At 36.9% G+C, this 19,456-nt stretch overlaps 1 protein-coding gene across 2 annotated transcripts in view; it reads right to left on the bottom strand.

Moving 5' to 3' along the window:
• LOC128999390 (protein winged eye-like) overlaps positions 1 to 19,456 on the bottom strand; it is a 146,114-nt gene that overhangs the window by 10,465 nt on the left and 116,193 nt on the right. For both annotated transcript variants that reach the window (XM_054425873.1, XM_054425874.1), the window contains 12 exons: positions 18,349 to 18,492; positions 17,640 to 17,797; positions 16,443 to 16,804; positions 15,340 to 15,561; positions 14,890 to 15,062; positions 14,156 to 14,410; positions 13,118 to 13,367; positions 12,352 to 12,545; positions 11,478 to 11,691; positions 10,507 to 10,601; positions 9,097 to 9,291; positions 8,409 to 8,583 (listed from right to left, as the gene is read on the bottom strand). In XM_054425873.1, the coding sequence (XP_054281848.1) occupies positions 8,409 to 8,583; positions 9,097 to 9,291; positions 10,507 to 10,601; positions 11,478 to 11,691; positions 12,352 to 12,545; positions 13,118 to 13,367; positions 14,156 to 14,410; positions 14,890 to 15,062; positions 15,340 to 15,561; positions 16,443 to 16,804; positions 17,640 to 17,797; positions 18,349 to 18,492 (2,437 nt within the window). The remainder of the gene's footprint in view (positions 1 to 8,408; positions 8,584 to 9,096; positions 9,292 to 10,506; positions 10,602 to 11,477; positions 11,692 to 12,351; positions 12,546 to 13,117; positions 13,368 to 14,155; positions 14,411 to 14,889; positions 15,063 to 15,339; positions 15,562 to 16,442; positions 16,805 to 17,639; positions 17,798 to 18,348; positions 18,493 to 19,456) is intronic.

The following is a 19,456-nucleotide window of genomic DNA, read 5'->3' as shown; positions in this document are numbered from 1 at the left end:
CAAGGAATCCGAATCGGAGTGCATCATTAGTCAGTCTTAACAATGTAATATATTTTGATGATTCTAGTCAATAAACAATAAACTGATAATCTAAATAAAGTGAACCGATAATATTAGGATTAAATTATTATTTTGTATACAGTATTCATGTAAACCAGAGGTTTACTAGTTCCATTCTAATAACTGAGCGGAGCGAAGCAAAGCTCTTTGGGATCGACTTCAATGTAAAACTTTGTAATAATGCCTATATAATGTAAAAGTAACTCAAAGTTTTTAAATTGTAACATTGACCTTGTGGGTTGCCATGATGGTTACAAAATGACGTAAAAGTAAATAAAACTATTAATCATACCATACCTCTACAATCGAGCCAATATACTATATAAACATAGTAGAGAGGACAGACATTCGTATGATGATCACAGATCAAATAATACTGACAAATATATATAAATAAAATTATATTTTTCTCTGAATTATATATTTTTTTGGTTATTTTTATGTGTTATACATTAATGAAGCCGAAACAAGTCTTATATCAATTTAAATCCAGAAGGAAATTTGCAAATATTTTTTACCAAAACATTGTGCTCAGTATTCTTTAGCTGTTGGCCAAATTTCATATCAATTTGTCAAGCCATTACATTCTGATGCTCTTACAAAGAAGTTACAAAGTGAGGGAAAGTGAGCTTCGCTCAATTATGTTATTTACAAATACCGCAACAATTTCAATCACGTTTTGAAATAAAAGCCAAACCAAGTGACATTTAAAAAAATTGTCCTTACATAACGGATTTAATTAATCGCAAGTGCAATAATGTGTAACCACAAATGAAATTAAATAACTTGGCATCATTCAGGTCAGGAACCGGAGATTCTTTGTGTATCAAATTGTTCCTGATTTTTGATAACCGGGAAATATCAGTGTTGTTTAGGGCTGGGAAACTTTTTTTTCAATCATTGTCGTTACTAGCTTAAATTCTGCATTTTCGTGTGTATGTCTGTTTGTGACGCATTAATGTCTTTATTACTCAGTGTTTCACGAAAAAGTCAAGAGCACTTTTGTTAATGAAAATGTCAAATTGGATAAAGTGTTCAATGGTGAGGACTACACTATCGCCGTGCGTAGAACGGGTACTTACCTAGTTTCAAATAAACATGATTTACACGTAAAACAAGGTATATGTTTTATAGGTTAACTAGAGTTCCTGATTAATAGTTTAGTTTACCTTAAACATGATTGTTTTATTTTCGTGTTAATTTATGTCTTACTGTATAAGTTTTGCTTTATCTGTCTGGATTACAAAATGTCAGTTTGTGCTAAGAAAATGATAACGCATTTGTGTAAAACATTATTTGTTGAGCAAACCATCATGAATTTATTTATTTATTTTACCTTCCAACGGTCAAGAACCAATTTACAATGTGTTGTATAGATGACTTAATCTAACTCAAACATATACATACAAAATAATTTTTGACAATGACATGCAGTAAGTAAATACAATTTGATTTAAGCAGTATCGAAATGAATCGTATGAATTGTTTACGCTTTACGTTTTTTTTTATGTATCAATAGTGGTACTTTCCTGTTAAAGGGAACATTCATTATTATCGATGATTTATTTTCGATATATCGATAGTTTTGTTTTACTTCACGATTGGTATTCCATCTGTTTTAATATCTTCAAACGTATTTAAATTACAAATTAAGAACTGACCTTGTCTAGGCAAAAATAATAGCCTATACATTGGATTAGGACATGAAACTATTCCAAACTAACCTAACATAACTAACCAAACTTGCTGTATAGGCTAAGTTACCGTTTCAAAATTCCATTTGATAACAGAAGAGAAAAGGCATATGGGGAATAGGCTATCAAACGGATGTTTGAAATGTTACAGCAAGTTTGGTTGGTTAGGTTAGTTTAGAACAGTTTCATTTTAATATAGGCTAATATTTTTTTTAATTGTTTGTTGATACTGAACAATATTTATTTACTGTATCCTATATCGTACTTGTCAGCTGATATGTTTCAATTTGTTGCTATCAATATATCGGATGGAAAACAAAACTATCGATACATCGAAAATAAATCATCGATAATAATGAATGTTCCCTTTAACAGGAAAGTACCTCAATAGTTCATGCCAGTCAATCAGACGCTAGGCACGAGCACGGAATAGTTTTTCACATTACTTCAGTTCAGGCTAGGCGGCCACTAAAATCCATTGGTGACTTGGCGGGATTTGAAACCCAGGCCCCCAGAGACTGAAATCCTGCGCTCTAACTACTAGACCAGCTCGCTCCCCACTTTGGACCCTAGTGGTGAAATATATTATTAAATCATAATGAAGATGCGTTTTTTTTACAGTGCAAGAAAAACTTATTATTCTTTAGTGAAATGTAATGTATAAACGTTTGAGTGTGCCACTGTCGACTAAATACAACCACGTGCTTGGTGGAAAAGGTATTATATTGATGTTATGTAAATGAGAGTTAAACAAAAACTTCAACAATAATAAGCTGTTATAACTAATCAAGCATATTGTTAAATAGTAAAGTTAGTGTTTATGTAAGTTGGCTATTATCAAAAAACACGTGGTCTACCACTTAGCTTGAACAACGCACTAATAAATCTTACTAATATTATAAATCTGAAAGTTTGTGAGTTTGTGTGTGTGTTGCTCAATCACGCTTAAACTACAGGACGCATTGGGCTGAAATTTGGCATGATGATAGCTCACATTCCCGATTAACATTAGGGCATTTTCTTATCTCAAAAATACTTTCGGGCTCCACCCCAGTGGCTATATAGTTCCCCATGTTAACCTTATGACAATTCATATTTAAAGGGAATTAAAGAATTTAGTCAGCTGTTTCAACTTTACAAGTTGGTTCTATAATATGCAATACTATTAAAAAGTTATAAGGTTTCCCAACAGGGTGCAGCACTATTATTATTTTGTTTTTGCATATTATATGAGAACAGCTAATCTATATAAATAAAATTAGACTTTTGTCTGTACATTGCTCAGAATTATATATTTTTATGTTATTTTTACGTTTTATACATTAAATAAGCAGAAACGAGTCTTATCTCTATTTCTGTCTGTCTGTCTGTAACACTCAAGATGGCATTTTACGCAATCTTCTCCGTGAAAACGAGAGTACCTATCAAGATCCAAGCCATTTTAATGTATTCACTGGATTGGCGACAGTGTCTTTAGTCATTAAAATATGGCCTCACTACTTTGTAAATAAAATTACGGTCGTTCAAAAATGCAGTTTTGTGCGAGTTTTGTCAAATTTTTTATCACACTAGTCTATGAAATAACGAACAGCTGTTCGGATCAAGATTATTTTTTTCTAGCTGTCACTGATATGTTTACAAATGATGTTTACAAATACCGCAACCATTTCTAATCACTTCTTAATAGCAAATCCCTAAAAAAAAATAGATTTAAAAAGTTTTTCTTACATAACGGATTCAATTTATCGCAAGTGGAATAATATAGTGCAACCGTAAATGAAATTAAATAACTAGGCATCATCCAGATCAGGAACCAGAAATTCTTTGTGTATAAAAATTGTTCTTGAGTTTTGATAACCAGAAAAAAGACCTTGAATCAGTGTTGTATATGGCTGGGACACTTAATGATCGTCGCCAATAGCTTACAAACAAGGTTTCCACTCATTGACGGCGCTTCAATGGCGATTGTGTAAAGTGTAAAGTAAAAAAATCTAAACTTCAGTGGGTGATTGTTAACAGAGGTTTACGGATGATGCTAAACTTGCTTTTCCAATGTGTCCCTTTCTGTTTCTTCTCACCGTGTAATGCAATTCCTGGACCATACAGGAAATAGGCCCATTCATAGCCCATCTCTTGGGTACGTACGCCTACCTATTTATTCATCTAAAAACCTTTTCGACGACGATCCTTGATACCAGTACTTTTCCATAGAATACATGGCCTACCTACTTTATGAAATAAAATTACAAATGTCCAAAAAACCCAACATTGTGTGATTTTTGTCAAATTGGATAAAGTGTTCAATGGTGAGGACTACACTATCGCCGTGCGTAGAACGGGTACTTAGCTAGTTTTAAATAAACATGATTTACACGTAAAGCAAGGTATATGTTTTATAAGTTAACTAGAGTTCCAGATTAATAGTTTAGTTTACCTTAAACATGATTGATTTATTTTCGTTAGACATATTTTTAATGAGATTCAGTAAGAAAACTAACCTCTTAACACTTGTATAAATATGCTCCAGACTCAAGAGCATAAAGTAAAGACCATGACATTTTTTTGCAAGTCCTTAAAATCAGCATTAGAAAATACATTATACAGCTGAAAATCACATCTTAGAGTCTTCGGAGTGTTTATTTGCAGTTTTATGTATACAAAAATACTTATTTCTGACAGTAGATTTATTATCAGTGGAATTCATTAGTTTTGAATGAAAGTAACCTTTTTTGGCCTAACACAAAACTGTATGATGCGTCTAATTTGTAGAGGAAATCCGATGTTAAATATAGGCCAATAAACTAAAAAATATGTGATTAACCGTTACAACATCAACTCTTAGGCCTATAATATGGTGCAGCTTTAAAAATGATAATACTGTAATGATACAATTTTTAAATGCAGAATTTTTATGTTGGTAATTTTTACTGTGTCAATAATGCGAGTTTATTTAGGCCTACAATGGTTTTCAATTACTTGAGATGAACGAAATACGAATGACTCGTTTTTGTGCAGTCACACAAAATGTGAGAAAATGTGCAAATAGCACCGATACTTTTTAAATAAACCTGAACTACTATTTATTTTTTATTAAGTCACGTTTGAAGATAGAAATCTACGTTTCATATTAGTTATGTATGGACAACATATACAATATTTACATGCTAATAATAAGAAAGTCTGGTCTTTATACACACATTCCAATCAAAAATAATTTTATGTGAAATGAAGAGGCTTGAAAACCAAACAGATATTTTTAAATAGTCACCCGAAACTATATTACGATTGGCAACGTTAAACGTATATGAAATCTTACTAATACTGTCATGATTATTTCATTCATTTAATCCATAATTTCCGGAAAACTAAAAATAATACTAAGCTATGAAAACAGAAAAAGTATAGTTCAACTAATCTGAAAGATTGGCGACAAACATGGACAACGCAAAACAAAAGCCTGAGGGATGCATTTTCTTTATCCTAAAGGCGGTTCCAGACATGCGCCAGTCACCAAGCACGAAATATTAACGTTCAGTGATTTAGTTGTCTTGCTATTCAACGATTAAAAAGTAGACTTATACTACACACATGTGTTGTTTTCCGAGCAAGTGTTAGTTTTTCCGTCCGTAGGGAACAGAAAATATTTGTTTACTTTTATGTATGCAAAAATACCGATTATGTGCAACACTACGTCACAGTGGTGGATAGTTGTACAAAAATGTAACCGTAAAATCTGAAAACAGCCAGCTTTATTACCCAAAACATATGGGATATTCAGGGTGTCTAGTTTATTTCCATTATAAAATTCAAGACTAATTCCAGACTTTTCAAGACTAATTCCAGATTTTTCAAGACTAGTTTTTTCCACAATTAGTGGGTGTTGATACCAAAATGTATCGATTCTCGATTCTTGATACCGATACCAATTTTTATAGCTTAAACAAATTTTCTAAATAATACTACTGTTTGTCTTTGTCATAAAGTAGTATTATGATAATGTGGTGTTTTCAAGTAAAGAAATAATGCAGCAATAAAAAATTCTAACTAGAAAATTTGTTTTTTTTTATAGTGAAATCTTCCGCAGACAGTACGTTTAGACATCATCATTGACTGCAGAGGTTACAGAAATGTGATCGTCGTCGTCCGCGATCACGGCAAAATCATGAACATTTCCCGCGGCCGTGTATACATCATCGTCGTCTCCCGCGGTTACGGAAACTTCATCGTCATCTCCCGCGGTCACGGAAACGTCATCGTCATCTCCCGAGGTCACGGAAACGTCATCATCGTTCTTCCGCGATCGCGGCACAATCATGAACATTTCCCGCGGCTGTTAAGACATCACCGTCTTCTCCCGCAGTCACGGAAACGTTATCGTCATCGTCCGCGATCACAGCAAAATCATGAACATTTCCCGCGGCCGTGTAGACATCATCGTCTCCCGCAGTCACGGAAACTTCATCGTCATCTCCCGCGGTCACGGAAACGTCATCGTCGTCGTCGGCGATCGCGACAAAATCATGGACATTTCCCGCGGCCGAGCAGATATCATCGTCGTCTCCCGCGGCCTAGGTAACGTTATCGTCGTCCCCAGCGGTCACGGAAAGGTCATCATCGTCTCCGGTGGTTTAGGAAACGTTATCGTCGACGTCCGCGATCACGGCAAAATCATGAACATTTCCCGCGGCCGTGTAGACATCATCGTCTCCCGCGGTCACGGAAACTTCATCGTCATCTCCCGCGGTCACGGAAACGTCATCGTCGTCGTCGGCGATCACGACAAAATAATGGACATTTCCCGCGGCCGAGCAGATATCATCGTCGTCTCCCGCGGTCAGGGAAACGTCATCGTCATCTCTCGTGGTCACGGAAACGTTATCGTCGTCTCCCGCGGCCTAGGTAACGTTTTCGTCGTCCCCAGCGGTCACGGTAACGTTATCGTCGTCCCCAGCGGTCACGGAAAGGTCATCATCGTCTTCCGTGGTTTCGGAAACGTCATCGTCGTCGTCCACTATCACGGCAAAATCATGAACATTTCCCGCGGCCGTGTAGACATCATCTCCCGCTGTCACGGAATCTTCATCGTCATCTCCCGCGGTCACGGAAACGTCATCGTCGTCGTCCGCGATCACGACAAAATCGTGAACATTTCCCGCGGCCGAGCAGATATCGTCGTCGTCTCCCACGGTCACAGAAACGTCATCGTTATCTCCCGCGGTCACGGAAAGGTCATCGTCGTCTCTCGTGGTTTCGGAAACGTCATCGTCGTCGTCCACTATCGCGGCAAAATCGTGAACATTTCCCGAGGCCGTGAGGACAATCATCATTGGCTTTCGCGGTTACGTAAACGGAAGACGACGATCGCGGCAAAATCATAAAAATTCCCGACTTTGAAATCAAATTTAAGACTAAATCCCGACTTTTCAAGACCATTTTGAAATTCAATACTAATTCCCGACTTTCCCGATTTTCCCGACTACTAGACACCCTGGATATTGCAGTGAATCTATCCACTAGTGTGACGTCATGAACCTTCAGCATTGCGTGTTTTTCTAGTGGGGCCTTGGTCGAAATCCCAAACAATGGACTTTGACAGGTAGAATGTACAGTCAGGTCCCAAAACAAGAGACTTAAGACAAATGTCCAGATTCGTCGTTGCACGACACAACGAAACTGGACACATTCAAATGTGTCCAAGCTTAACGTTGCACGCAAACGACGAACCTGGACACATTTATAAGTTGTCCAGGGTTGTCGTTTGCGTGCAACGTTACCCTTGGACACATTCAAATGTGTCCAAGTTTAACGTTGCATGCAAACGACGAACCTGGACAAGTTTTTAAGTTGTCCAGGGTTGTCGTTTGCGTGCAACGTTACCCTTGGACACATTCAAATGTGTCCAAGCTTAACGTTGCACGCAAACGACGAACCTGGACACATTTATAAGTTGTCCAGGGTTGTCGTTTGCGTGCAACGTTACCCTTGGACACATTCAAAAGTGTCCAAGGGTAACGTTGTACGCAAACGACAACCCTGGAAACTTAATCTGTCCAACTTTAACGTTGTCCGCGTGTGTCGTTGTCCAAGTTCGGCGCGGTCCCTTATATTTAAGATCGAAATCATAAACATTTAATTGGCCGTTGTACAGTTAAATTAAAAACACTTTTTCATGACTTTTTTTAAATCCCCTTTTAATTACTTTGGGCTAGTTAGCTGTTAAAAGTGGAATTGGATAACAAACAACAATAACATTTTACTGTATCTTCATTGACACTGATTTTGAAATACGGCAGTGTACGATTATTTCGTCGTACAAGGTTGGCAACGCTCCGTGCAGTGGGCGCGGCCGGGTTAGCGACTTCCGCCGCGAGACAAAATCGAGTTTGTGGGTTCCGGAGTTAGCCAATTCCTGACTGAGACGGTTAGCCAGTTCCAGAGTTAGCCAGTTCCGATTCACGACCGAGTTAGAGAGTTCCTGAGTTAGCCAATTCCTACGTCTCACATCCAGCACTGATCCTTTTCTCACATTAGGTACTATAGTGGTCTGCAAAAGCAAGCTAGCTTAATAATGCTTGTCAAGCAATGAATAAAGCTTATGTCTATCTAGTGAGTTCTCAGTGTATATTAACATTAGTTTATTTATCCTGTTCTAACCTATATTCTTGGAATGCCTATGCTTGTGCCTGTGGTGTCTATGCTTATGCTTATGCCTGTGGGTCTTGAGACAATCATGGTGTTTGTGCCTATGTTTCTTCTCACTGTCTAGTCTTCTTAACTTCTCTTTGCGTTTCTTCTTCAGTCTTCTTCGTTCCCTTTCCAAATCAGCCACCTGCATGAAATGACCTTGTTACAAACCATCCAATTGTGTTTCTATTCAATGTGGTTACTCAAATACTAAAAATGAGTAAATGAGTAGGCCTACTCAAAACTAATAATATGATTCACAAAATAAAAATGTTTTATGAACATGAATTTATTTTAATATAGTATTTTACTCGATTTTGTAACTATGCTAGTCAACAGAATGTAAAAGATAAAAAAAAACACACCTAAGGGGTTTTTAATGTGAGAGCTAATTTACAAATTTGGTTTCCTGACTGTATTGGTTTTCTGATAAAGTGCCAGAACAAGTACTTAAAAACCACCAATCTCATTATAGTCGTACTCTTGTTTTCATTATAGTTGTTAATAGAATGTGAACAAATTAGCAGTTCAACTTGGCTGTTGTCCTCTTGCATACTCTGGTGTGTTATAAAGAAATAAAAAATGAAATATTGCAGTAAGAAAATGGGATTAAGATCCTTAAAAGTATTCTAAATAATAGCTTATACATTGACTGTACCTCCAGATTCATGGGAAGCTGTTCTGAAGACATCACCAATGGAGCTACAACTCTTGGCTGTTCTGCTAATTCTGTCAAAGGTTCCTCAAGCGGAACAGTTTGCTGTTCCTGTTCTTCCATTTGTTCCATTTCCGATGGTTCTTGTTCTACATCAGGTTCGTTCTCAGGTTCCAACTCAGTGACAGTTTCCATAGGCTGAAAAATGTATTGAATTGACATAATTTCTTATATTACTTATTACTACTTAATTTAAATGGATATTTAAGTTAAAGTTTAAAAAAATATATGAAAAGGGTGTAGAATGATTGAAAATGCTAAGTAATTTGATCAACATCAGATAAAAACAAAATAATCTGAACATAAAACCTCCCTAATATTTCCACTAAAATTAATTTAAAATCATATACTAAAACTTGAGATTTGCAAGATCTCTTACTTTAAAAAAATGTAATTATTGATTCAATCCAAATATAATAATTGACATGGTATTGAGAATAACAAACTCTTTATTGTCTAATTTGCTTTGAATATTGTAACCATTACAAGAAAACTAAATAAACAACTGTTACAGTCAACAATAAAAATCCAAAAAAGCTTGGGAAAGTCTTTCCTCTTTTACTTCATTCTTTAATAGTAACCACTTATTATATCAATCTTCTTGCTTTTCATTTAATTTGAACATTTCTGCATAAAACTTGACTAAAAACCCTGTTAACGTTGTTTTAAAGCTAAAGAGTTACATTTTATATTGTTTGTTGTTGTTCTGGATCGGTGTGACAATCAATTAAAGGTTAATTTACCTGTTTCCGCCAGTTGATCCTGATGTATCCTATTACAGGAGATGCAATTTGTTTGGAAAAATTAAATCGCCATCATCAGTCCCACTAAAGTCTTGAGCTTCCCCATTAGGTGCGTCTTGAAGTTTTGGAGACTCGACACACGACCGACGTGTGTCTTCAAGTCCCTTATAAAAATAAAAGTAGGCCTACCATGTATTTATGTGTTTTATTTGTCATGTGTAAGTGTAAAGTTTGTATATGTGTCTCCAAAACTTCAAGACCCACCTAATGGGGAAGCTCAAGACCTTGACGGCGACGAAGGACTAATGACGGCGAATTAATTTCACCGAAATGCATCTCCTCTTATAGGATACATCAGGATCGACTGGTGTACATAGGTAATTTAACCTTTTATTCACCAAAGAGTTATTTAATATTATTTTAAGGGTTCTTACCAAACCATCCGTTGGCCTACTGGAATATTTTTTAATGTATATATTAAAAGACTTTTCCCATTATGACTCTATGTATTAGTACCAAAACTGTAAATAATTAAAGGCCTTGTCCAACCAGTCATCATCAGGCACCAACAAACACACCCTATGCTAATCGACAAGTTATGCACACCAACCTGTACAGTCTTGTCTTTACTCTGACTGTCGCAGCTAGCGCCTGAGTTTCTTCGTCGTCTTTTACCAAGCGTTTGAAGCGGATTCGGATCGTAAGCTGAAAAATACACTTCAGTTTAGTGATTTTACACATTTAGATATAAAAATATATAAATAAGTGGTGAGGGAACTTCCCCTCAAACCGCCTAAATTTTGTGAAGGGAGCTGATTGCTCTAACTATATCAATATGTTTTTTAGTGATTAAAGTCAATAAGTCAATTAAGTCAATAGAGTTATGAATGAGTCCGTGAACACAATAACTTGAAAAATAATGTTTGCTTGTTTATGGATATATTTCATAAAACTTGGCAAATTTATTTATCTTATACTAAGCTATTAATATTTTACTAGAAAACACACTTTATTAGTTTCCTTGTAGCAGCAAACCTAGGTACTCGTTAAACCAATGTAATTTAAGTAGATTAAATTGAAAATCAATTCAGACAAATGGAAATTTGCTTAGTCGGCAAGTTTGCTGCAGCAGGGGTAAACAGTAATTCATCCTCTTGGCATAGTTTAAAAGTAATTAAGTAATTTACATTAGCACACTCTGACAGTGAATCAATTAAACAAAGTCCCTTTTAAATTTAGAAGTGGCAAAATACTTAACATGCTAAATGAAATGTCTAGTTCAATCCGTAGCAAAATCCTAAACCAAATATTGCAGTATGATTTACTTGTGACAACCTTATGTTTCACAGCTTGTGTAACAACTTTTCTTTTCCTTTACATGTGAAGGAATCCAGAATCTAGTGACTTTCATTGTTGAAAAAGGGCCAGTGGCCTTGAATATTCAGTGTTACTTTAGTGTTGTGGGATACCTACAAATGTTAAGGCAAGTCTGCTTATCATGTCCTTTGTCTCCTTCATTTTCAGGCAATAAGTCTCTCCGATCAAACCTAAGTAACAACTTTATAACTCAATGTGACTTACCTACGACCGGGTAGTCTTGCGGCAACAGTCTGATGTCCTCCAAGCTGATTCTGCCGTTGTCACCGTCGTCAAACTCCACTGAGACAAACCTCGGGTCCGCCTCCTCGGTTGTCGGAGGTACAGTCCCTGGGTAAAGACACCTGTACTGTTGTGACCAGTACGCACACACTCGCGTGCCCGGCGGCGGTACTACGTCTGTACACACCTCCAGGATCTACAATCACAGATGCATACCATGAAAAGTCTAATATTACTTAAATGTGGTTTTTGTTTTTATTAATACTGCAATAAATTAAAGTGGGAAAGAGATAGTAAAGAAAGTGATAAGAGGTACTCCGGAGGGCAGGAGACCATTGGGAAGACCAAGGATGCGATGGGTTGACGAGGTATCAAAGGACCTAAGGAGTATGGGAGCAGACCTGGAGCTGGCAGAAGACAGAGGATTCTGGATCCACATGGTTGGCGAGGCCCAAGACCGCCTTAGTTTTCAATAAACCACAGGGGTAAAGTATGTAAAGTTAACAATTGCAATCTACAGCAATAGCCTACTCAGCAGAGTAAAACAAATTAGTTAAAATGTACATTAACATCTGATAATTATTTTCATGGAAAAATCCACAAATTCAGAAAATAGGATTGACAAATCAAATTTATTAAACTTCATTGATTACTTTGCTGATTGAACACATCAATTTCATAAAAGGGGTTTGCACAAAGCCAAAGAAGTTAAGTTTTAAAAACATTTAAGTGGTGCAAATTATTGGAACATTGACAGAACGTTTATATGCAATTTTTGGTAGTCTACGCTTAAGTAAATTAACTAGACTCTAATTCCTGATAGTATATTGTGTATGTAAATCTTCATGAAAAGTACCGCATCTTTGAGAATCTCCTCCCGTGACAGTATGTGCGGCCGGTTGCCTCTCTCCCCGTCCAGCATGGTGCCATAGAGGTCAGGAGGTCGTATAGCAGACAGCGTACCAGCATAGAGCAAACCACCCATAGTGACCAACACTCTACAAGGTAGGTCAGCCAAGTGGTCAGAGGTCAACATGCAGCTCACTACACCTACGAAACATGTCGCAGATGACTACACAGGTCATCTCAATCTCCCTGCATTCATCATATACAGTTTAAAATGCGCTCAAGTGTGCGTGCTGTCTTATAGGGTTGATTGATTGAGTAAACACACAAAAGCAAATCATAATCCTTTAGCACCCCTTAGCTCAGTCTACAGCCAAAGGCATTTGGCAAATTTTGCAAGCTTTAGAACACCCAAATCTTTTTCCTTTAGTCTCACGGTCACCTTTCCTAGGAATTTCAACCTTCTCTGGTTAAAACTGGACAGTCCAGCCACAAATGTCTGCCTTTGTGGTACAATATTATCTGCATTGGTCTGTTTGGCTGAGGTGCTGAGGTGCAAAGGTTCTGAGGTGCCTCTTTAATGGTCATGGCAAGTAAACAACCTACAAGTATGCTGATATACACTTTTTATGTTCAGTATTCCTTTCCAATCCTTTCTAGGAAAGGTATTGTGCTTAAAAAATTAATCAATGGAGTAATTTCAAACTAACATTAACAAGATATTGTAAACAATTTCAACGGTAATTCATCTAATGTGTTTTGTTATAATGGCTCACCCTGTGCATGCATCGGCTGTGGAGACGTAGTCTTCTGCGTGGCAGGCTGTTCCGTGCTCACCGCCCGCTTACGCTTGGCCAGCACCATGATGGGCTTCTTGTGAGGTGTCTTGTATGGTGTAGGCAGACTCTTGCTCTTGACAGGTCGTCCGGGGGTAGGTGAGAGAGGGGGAGGGGATGCAGGGGCACTGTGACGTCGGGGAGGCTGAGCTGTCCATTCTGCTTCCTCGTCCTCACACCACGACTTCACCTGGTAAAGTAACAGTAGATAAAAGATTATTAAAGTCTTCACATGACAATGCCGAAAATAACATGTGATCGGATACAAAGTGACACCAAAATACAGCGATAACACCTTCATTTTTCAGGTTGTCAATCTCCCATTATGCCGTTAATAGTTGAAGATGTATTTAAATACACAGGTTAAAACATGTGGTGGGGGAGCTCAATGTACTTATGTCAGGTAAGTCTTATATAAAACTTGAATTTAACGATGTAACATAGTGAGCACTAGAGCCTAGGTTTTAAGAATGTCTGTATGATAATTGGCTTTCCTGAATGGGAAAGAGTCCACTCTGGCACAAGGTTATCAATTATCAATTATCAATTATTTAAGATGGGGACGCCACTATGTGCGTATTTTAACCCAAATATGAGTGAAGGATGAGTGTAGGATGAGTGTTACACTAATTTTTTTTTATTTAAAAAAAATTAAATTGTGAGGTTACACTCCACACTAAATCTAGAATATTTCACTGTTACAGACATTTCCAACCAGGGGACGTTTGAGTTGGAATAAAAGATGTCTTTAAAGGTTCCTTCCACATTGCCTTCCTTGGTTGAAAATACTATCAGAAATGAAAGCGAAATAAATATTTTAACTTTAATAGAGGAGTGTAGAGTTTTATTTGTATTTCTTGAGCCAGAGTGTACTCTTAACTATTCATATGAGAATGATAACCTTGTAAAAAGCATGTTTAACCATTTTATAGGTTGTTGTTAGGTGAATTAATTTTGATTTGTGGTTGTAAAACTTACCTTAACCTCTGCCTTCAGTTTAGGCTTGATCTTGTAGTGGTTTTGCTCTTGCTGATCAGGTAGATGTTTCTTGGCCAGCAACAGACCAACCAGTGAACTCTTGCTCCTAGGCTTCTTAGCAACAATGGTCAAACTGGCGTGGTCCTCGCGCTTTTTAGGCCGGCCGACCTTGCGCTTCTTACTGGCCGATGACGGAGACTGCGCAGGGGACAGTGGTGGGGGTGACTTGCTAGGTGACACCAACTCCCACTCCACCTGTGAACAACTTAACCTATCAAACAACTGTCCCAAAACGGTAATGTAGTTGCCAAGTTTGTTGAAGCATAATTTGATGTTTTGTCAAACAAAACAAAACAGTTAATACACTGTTTTAACACAAAATTTAAAGATATAGTTACAGTTAAAGTCAGAATAACTACAACAACTTATTTAGAAAACATGAAGAAATACATGATTTGATTAATTTTAATATTACAGAGTGATTAGCTGTGAGATTCCCGAAATTGTTCAACAGAGCAAACACAATGGTCAAGTAGCCACTCCTAACTATTTAGTATTCGGTACATTGGTATTATCAGGAGGATTTTTAAAACAAGCAATCTATTATTTTGAACAGAATAAACTTGTCAAACATGAAACAAAACAGTCATAGTGCCAAGTGCACAAATAAACACAGCTTATTTAAATAGGGTACATTTAACTCGCCTTTAAAGTTAAATAATCATGCATCTCACCTGCTGCACATCTGACTCCTTGTGAAAGGCCTTGTGAGGTGTGAGTGTAGGCGGAGGTAAGTTCCAAGGCTCCAGCACAGGCGGGGACAGCTGTGGTGGGGGAGAGGGGCTGCGGGGACGTTTGGTGCCACTGGACTTCCTAGGCCTACCTGGTCCTCTCTTGCTGGGGCAACCTGAACCCACAAAATATAAATATAGACCTAATTTTGACTTCAAACTATTATTTTGACAAACCCATATAGATTGGTATGTCGAAAATCAAATTACGAATATATCATTCGAATAACATAATACATGATCCGGATACATGATTTGAAAGAAATACATTGTTATTCTTAAATCGTACCTGTTCCTTACGCACCGAAGACTTATTGGACCTTTCAGCAGCCCATGTAGGTAGTATAAGGGAGACTACACTAACTGACTAAATATATTTAATTTGGGACCCACCTGAACTGCTGCTACTGGTTTCACTGGACAAACTCTTGCGAGGAGTGAGTTTAGACAGTTCGCGCTGTTTCTCTCTGTACAGCCGCTGCAGTTGTGCCAACCGCTCACGCATGTCCAGCTCTGCCGGGTCTAGAGGACTATCAGGCCGGTAGCGAGGCAAAGACTTGCGACACACTTCCATCTCTGGCGACTTGTAATCATCTACCTCATCTTCTGTCCACCCTACAACAGTGGTATTTCAAAATTTACTCTAAAATTTCAAAAATGTGTATTTTTTTAATTTTTAATATCTTCTATAGATGGTTAGACAGCATAGACAACGTTAGCATAGCAATAAAAGGGTCAAAGGTTGTCTTGGCAAAAAAGTAAGCTTTTTACTGGTCAAAAATTGAAAAAGCATGATTATTGGGCATGTAATTAGTCTTGTTAGTCTTGTTAATAGGTTGTTAAAGAAACCGCTGGCCACAGTAAAAAAGCTATTAAAGGCATTTTAACCCATTCTAAACTGTTATACTTTGTTCACAAAATGTCTGCGGTTTTAGGGAAGATATCTATCTTCTCCACTTGAGCTTAACAGCTGAGTTTTGCCAAAACGTCAATCAGCTGCAGCATACATTAAGCAAAAAAAGTGGTGGGGGAACTTCCCCTCAAACCGCCTAAATATTGTGAACAATATTGAGGTTAAGAAGATACACATTAATATCATCATGCCATGATGAAAAATCTTTAGATTGAAAGTGACTGAAAAAAAACTCAAAACAACTGTTAATTACCAACAACAAATTCTGTGTTGTATCTAACAACAAAATTTCAAAAAAATAACAAATAGTCTAAATAAAAAATAAAAATGGTTAACAATTTAAGGGTGCCATATAATACCTTGTTTCAACTTGTATAGAGAACAAATCTAGGCCTAACACCAGGTAGCAGGTGTCATAGAAAATATTTTAATTTTCTTAAGTTAGATGGTACCTCAAATTTTAAAAAGGCCTGTATTTCTCAGTAAATTTTACCATAACAAGATGGATCAAAACATATCTAGATAAGAAGTAGTATTTTATACAGTTGAGGAGTCAGTGGCCAGAAAGTGAAATCAGACAAACCTGTTGATTTATTGTCTTGATCAACATCTTCGTAGGGAGAATGTGGACGCGAGTTTGCTGCTTCTTCTTCTTCAATCACTCTATGGACGACGTCACACAGCAGCCCTAGGCCCCCCATGATACCTCCGTCCACTCTCTCGTTTCCTTGTACAGAAGACGCATCTTCTCTATCAATCGCTGCTGGTTCTGTCACACTATCATTCACTTCCTTTTCTTCTACAACTGTTTCTTCTTTCACTAAAGGTTCTTCTGTTTCCACTTCCTTCTTTATCACAACGTCCGTTGTTAGTGCCATTGTTTCTTCTGGCTCTTCAATTTCTGTTTTGATCTTCATAGTGTCGGCAAGAGGAGCACTGTGTGATCTGAAAATTGAAATGCATGTTTCTCTTGGTCTTGAGTATTAAATCGTGTTTATCATGTTGGCACAAGTATCTAAGAGAGCTTGAATCATTGCTTGGTTATCCAAATATAACTATACACATATTAATTAAACCGAATTGATACCACTCATCCAGTCATCACTCAAATAGTGTTTATTATAAAGCTTTTTACAACTTTCAGTCAGTGAAAATCATCATTTGTAAATTTATTGTAATATATGATAATGAATCATCTAGCTAGGCCAATTATAAAACTCTATACATAATTTTTTGGCAAGAATATATAAACAAGCTGAAAACGAATACATATAACACTTAACCAAACGTGGCAGGTCAGTGGTACTGTCTTGGGTTGTTAAGCAAGACATTGTTAATTCGAGGCCAGCCACCACTGACTTGATCATGTAACTGATGTTTAGATCAGCACACAGATCAGAAGTCTATGGTCAGAGCAAGTAGAGGTTGTTGAAAAAATGAGAGTTCCAATTCCAACAATTTTCTGAGTTAATACACAAAGGTCAAAGCTTAATAGTAAAAATACATAGTATAAAACAGTTATATAGTCAACAATGACAATATCCAATTTTAATTTTAACCTCATTGCTAGTGCAGACCGGTAAAGATATGAGACCAGATTCAACAATTTGAGTTTGCTGCTTAGTTGTTACCATTACTTGATTTGCGGGGAATCACGGAAGAATGGAGAAAGATAAAAATATTGGCATGCATAGGTACATAAATAGGTACTAATCACATTAGTACCATTATAATTGAGCACTGGTTATCACATTATACTTCAAGTTATTGTTCAGTTTACCGTTGGAACTGCTCCATGCTAGCAGCACTCAGTAATTCAAGTCCGCTGAGGTCGACTGCTGCTGTGCCAGTCTTCTCCGTGGATTCTGCTGATACAGAGATATCTGCTTCACTCTCTGTGTTCTGCGCGACTTCACATACAGTGGGAGGTTCCTCAACCTGTCAAACAAAAAATATAAATAAATTAAATCAAACTTAAGAAAGATAAATTTTAAACTATAAGTAGCTTAACAATTAATTATAAAATCTTTTGATTTGTTTGCGGGGAGTAATTTCTCAGTAGGCTACATTCAAACAGGTTTGCATGGACTTGATTCAGTAAATGTGAGATGAAATGCTTCAGGATGAATTTAAAAAAAAAAAAATTTTTAAGTGGCGATGAAATTGAACATGTAAAACTACATTGTTCAGGTGTTTGTGCAAATCACCCATAAAGGGTAAAGTAGAACTCAAGTTATCTGAATCACTTGAGATTAAACCTTAAATGTGGATGGTTGAATTTGTCAAGAAAAGTCTATAAGAGAGTAGCACTAAGCAAATTACTCATAGGAACATATTTAAGTACCGTATCTAACAGTTTAATGCAAAGTACAAATAACTGCAATGAACAAAGTTAATCTGGCCAAATTACTTCTCTCCCTTGAGGTTATGGTTGGAGTTTTACTGTAAATAGATGGATTACCAAAGACATGGAGGGTTGTTTACTATACCTCCTCATCACTGCTAGGAGGCAGACTGTCTGTCTGGTTGCTGGCATCTGCTTGTTGAGGCGGGGCCAATTCATCTTCTGACTGAGACTGCTGACTGTCCCCAGCTCCTACTCCGGGGCTCAGACATGGTACAGGTGATGTGGCCTGATTACAAGAGATACCATGTGTAATGCATACATAAGAGATTCATAACCAGAGAACATACTCTAGCAAACAAAGTGAAGTGTTAACTTCACATAGGAATGATATGAATAGACAACAATCAATTGTAACTATGCAGTTTGGGTTTTTATGTTTATTTAATCAGTGTTAGAGTTAGTAATTCAAATGTATATCCTTGTTGTGAAAATATATGTAAATAAATGTATATATGTGAAAACATGAAAATAATTATCGAGGTTGATCATTACCATTTCCACCATACACGAAATAAGGAACAACTGGATATACCACATCACAGGCTGGCCATCACAGGTAATTCTTTCAAACTTAATTGTGTGAAATTTTATAATAAGCTGCCTGAGCCTCTTCAGACAGACAGCCTTTCTCTTCCTCTTTTATAAGTCAAAAATTCATAACTGGCTCGTAGCTAACCCGTTTTACTCAGTTAAGGACTTCATGAATTATAAAATTAAAGCCGAATCATTCATACTGTAAATCAAGAACTCTCAATCGCTATTCTCAATCTTTGTTACCTATAGATATGAACATGTTTAGAGTCGGGACCACATAAGTTTGCAGTTGAGGGAGGAGCCTATTTACCATATGGTTTTGAATGAACCAATGAGAACCGTGTGGTGTTGCCAAATCTAATAATACCAGCTGATTTGAAAATATTGCTTAGTATATTTTTATTAGCGTTGTCAACGGGCGATGTGGCAACGTCGCACTAGCCTTGTCTTGTGATTGGCTGCCACCAACTGCAAACTTACGTGGTCCGGACAATAGTAATATTTTATTTAATGTAATTTGACAATGCCTATTCCTATGAACAACTTGGTCAATGGCAATAAACTTTCTTATCCTTATTCTTATTCTTATTACTGTTTGTTGTGTTTTCTTTATACGATTTCTGGTAACAATATGTTACTCTAGAGTATGTGTCTTT

Source organism: Macrosteles quadrilineatus, unplaced genomic scaffold (genome assembly GCF_028750875.1).
Source record: "Macrosteles quadrilineatus isolate MER2022 unplaced genomic scaffold, UCM_ALF_1.0 Scaffold_8__2_contigs__length_117827958, whole genome shotgun sequence".
Lineage (NCBI taxonomy): Eukaryota > Metazoa > Arthropoda > Insecta > Hemiptera > Cicadellidae > Macrosteles > Macrosteles quadrilineatus.
This window is presented reverse-complemented; position numbering and strand designations above follow the sequence as displayed.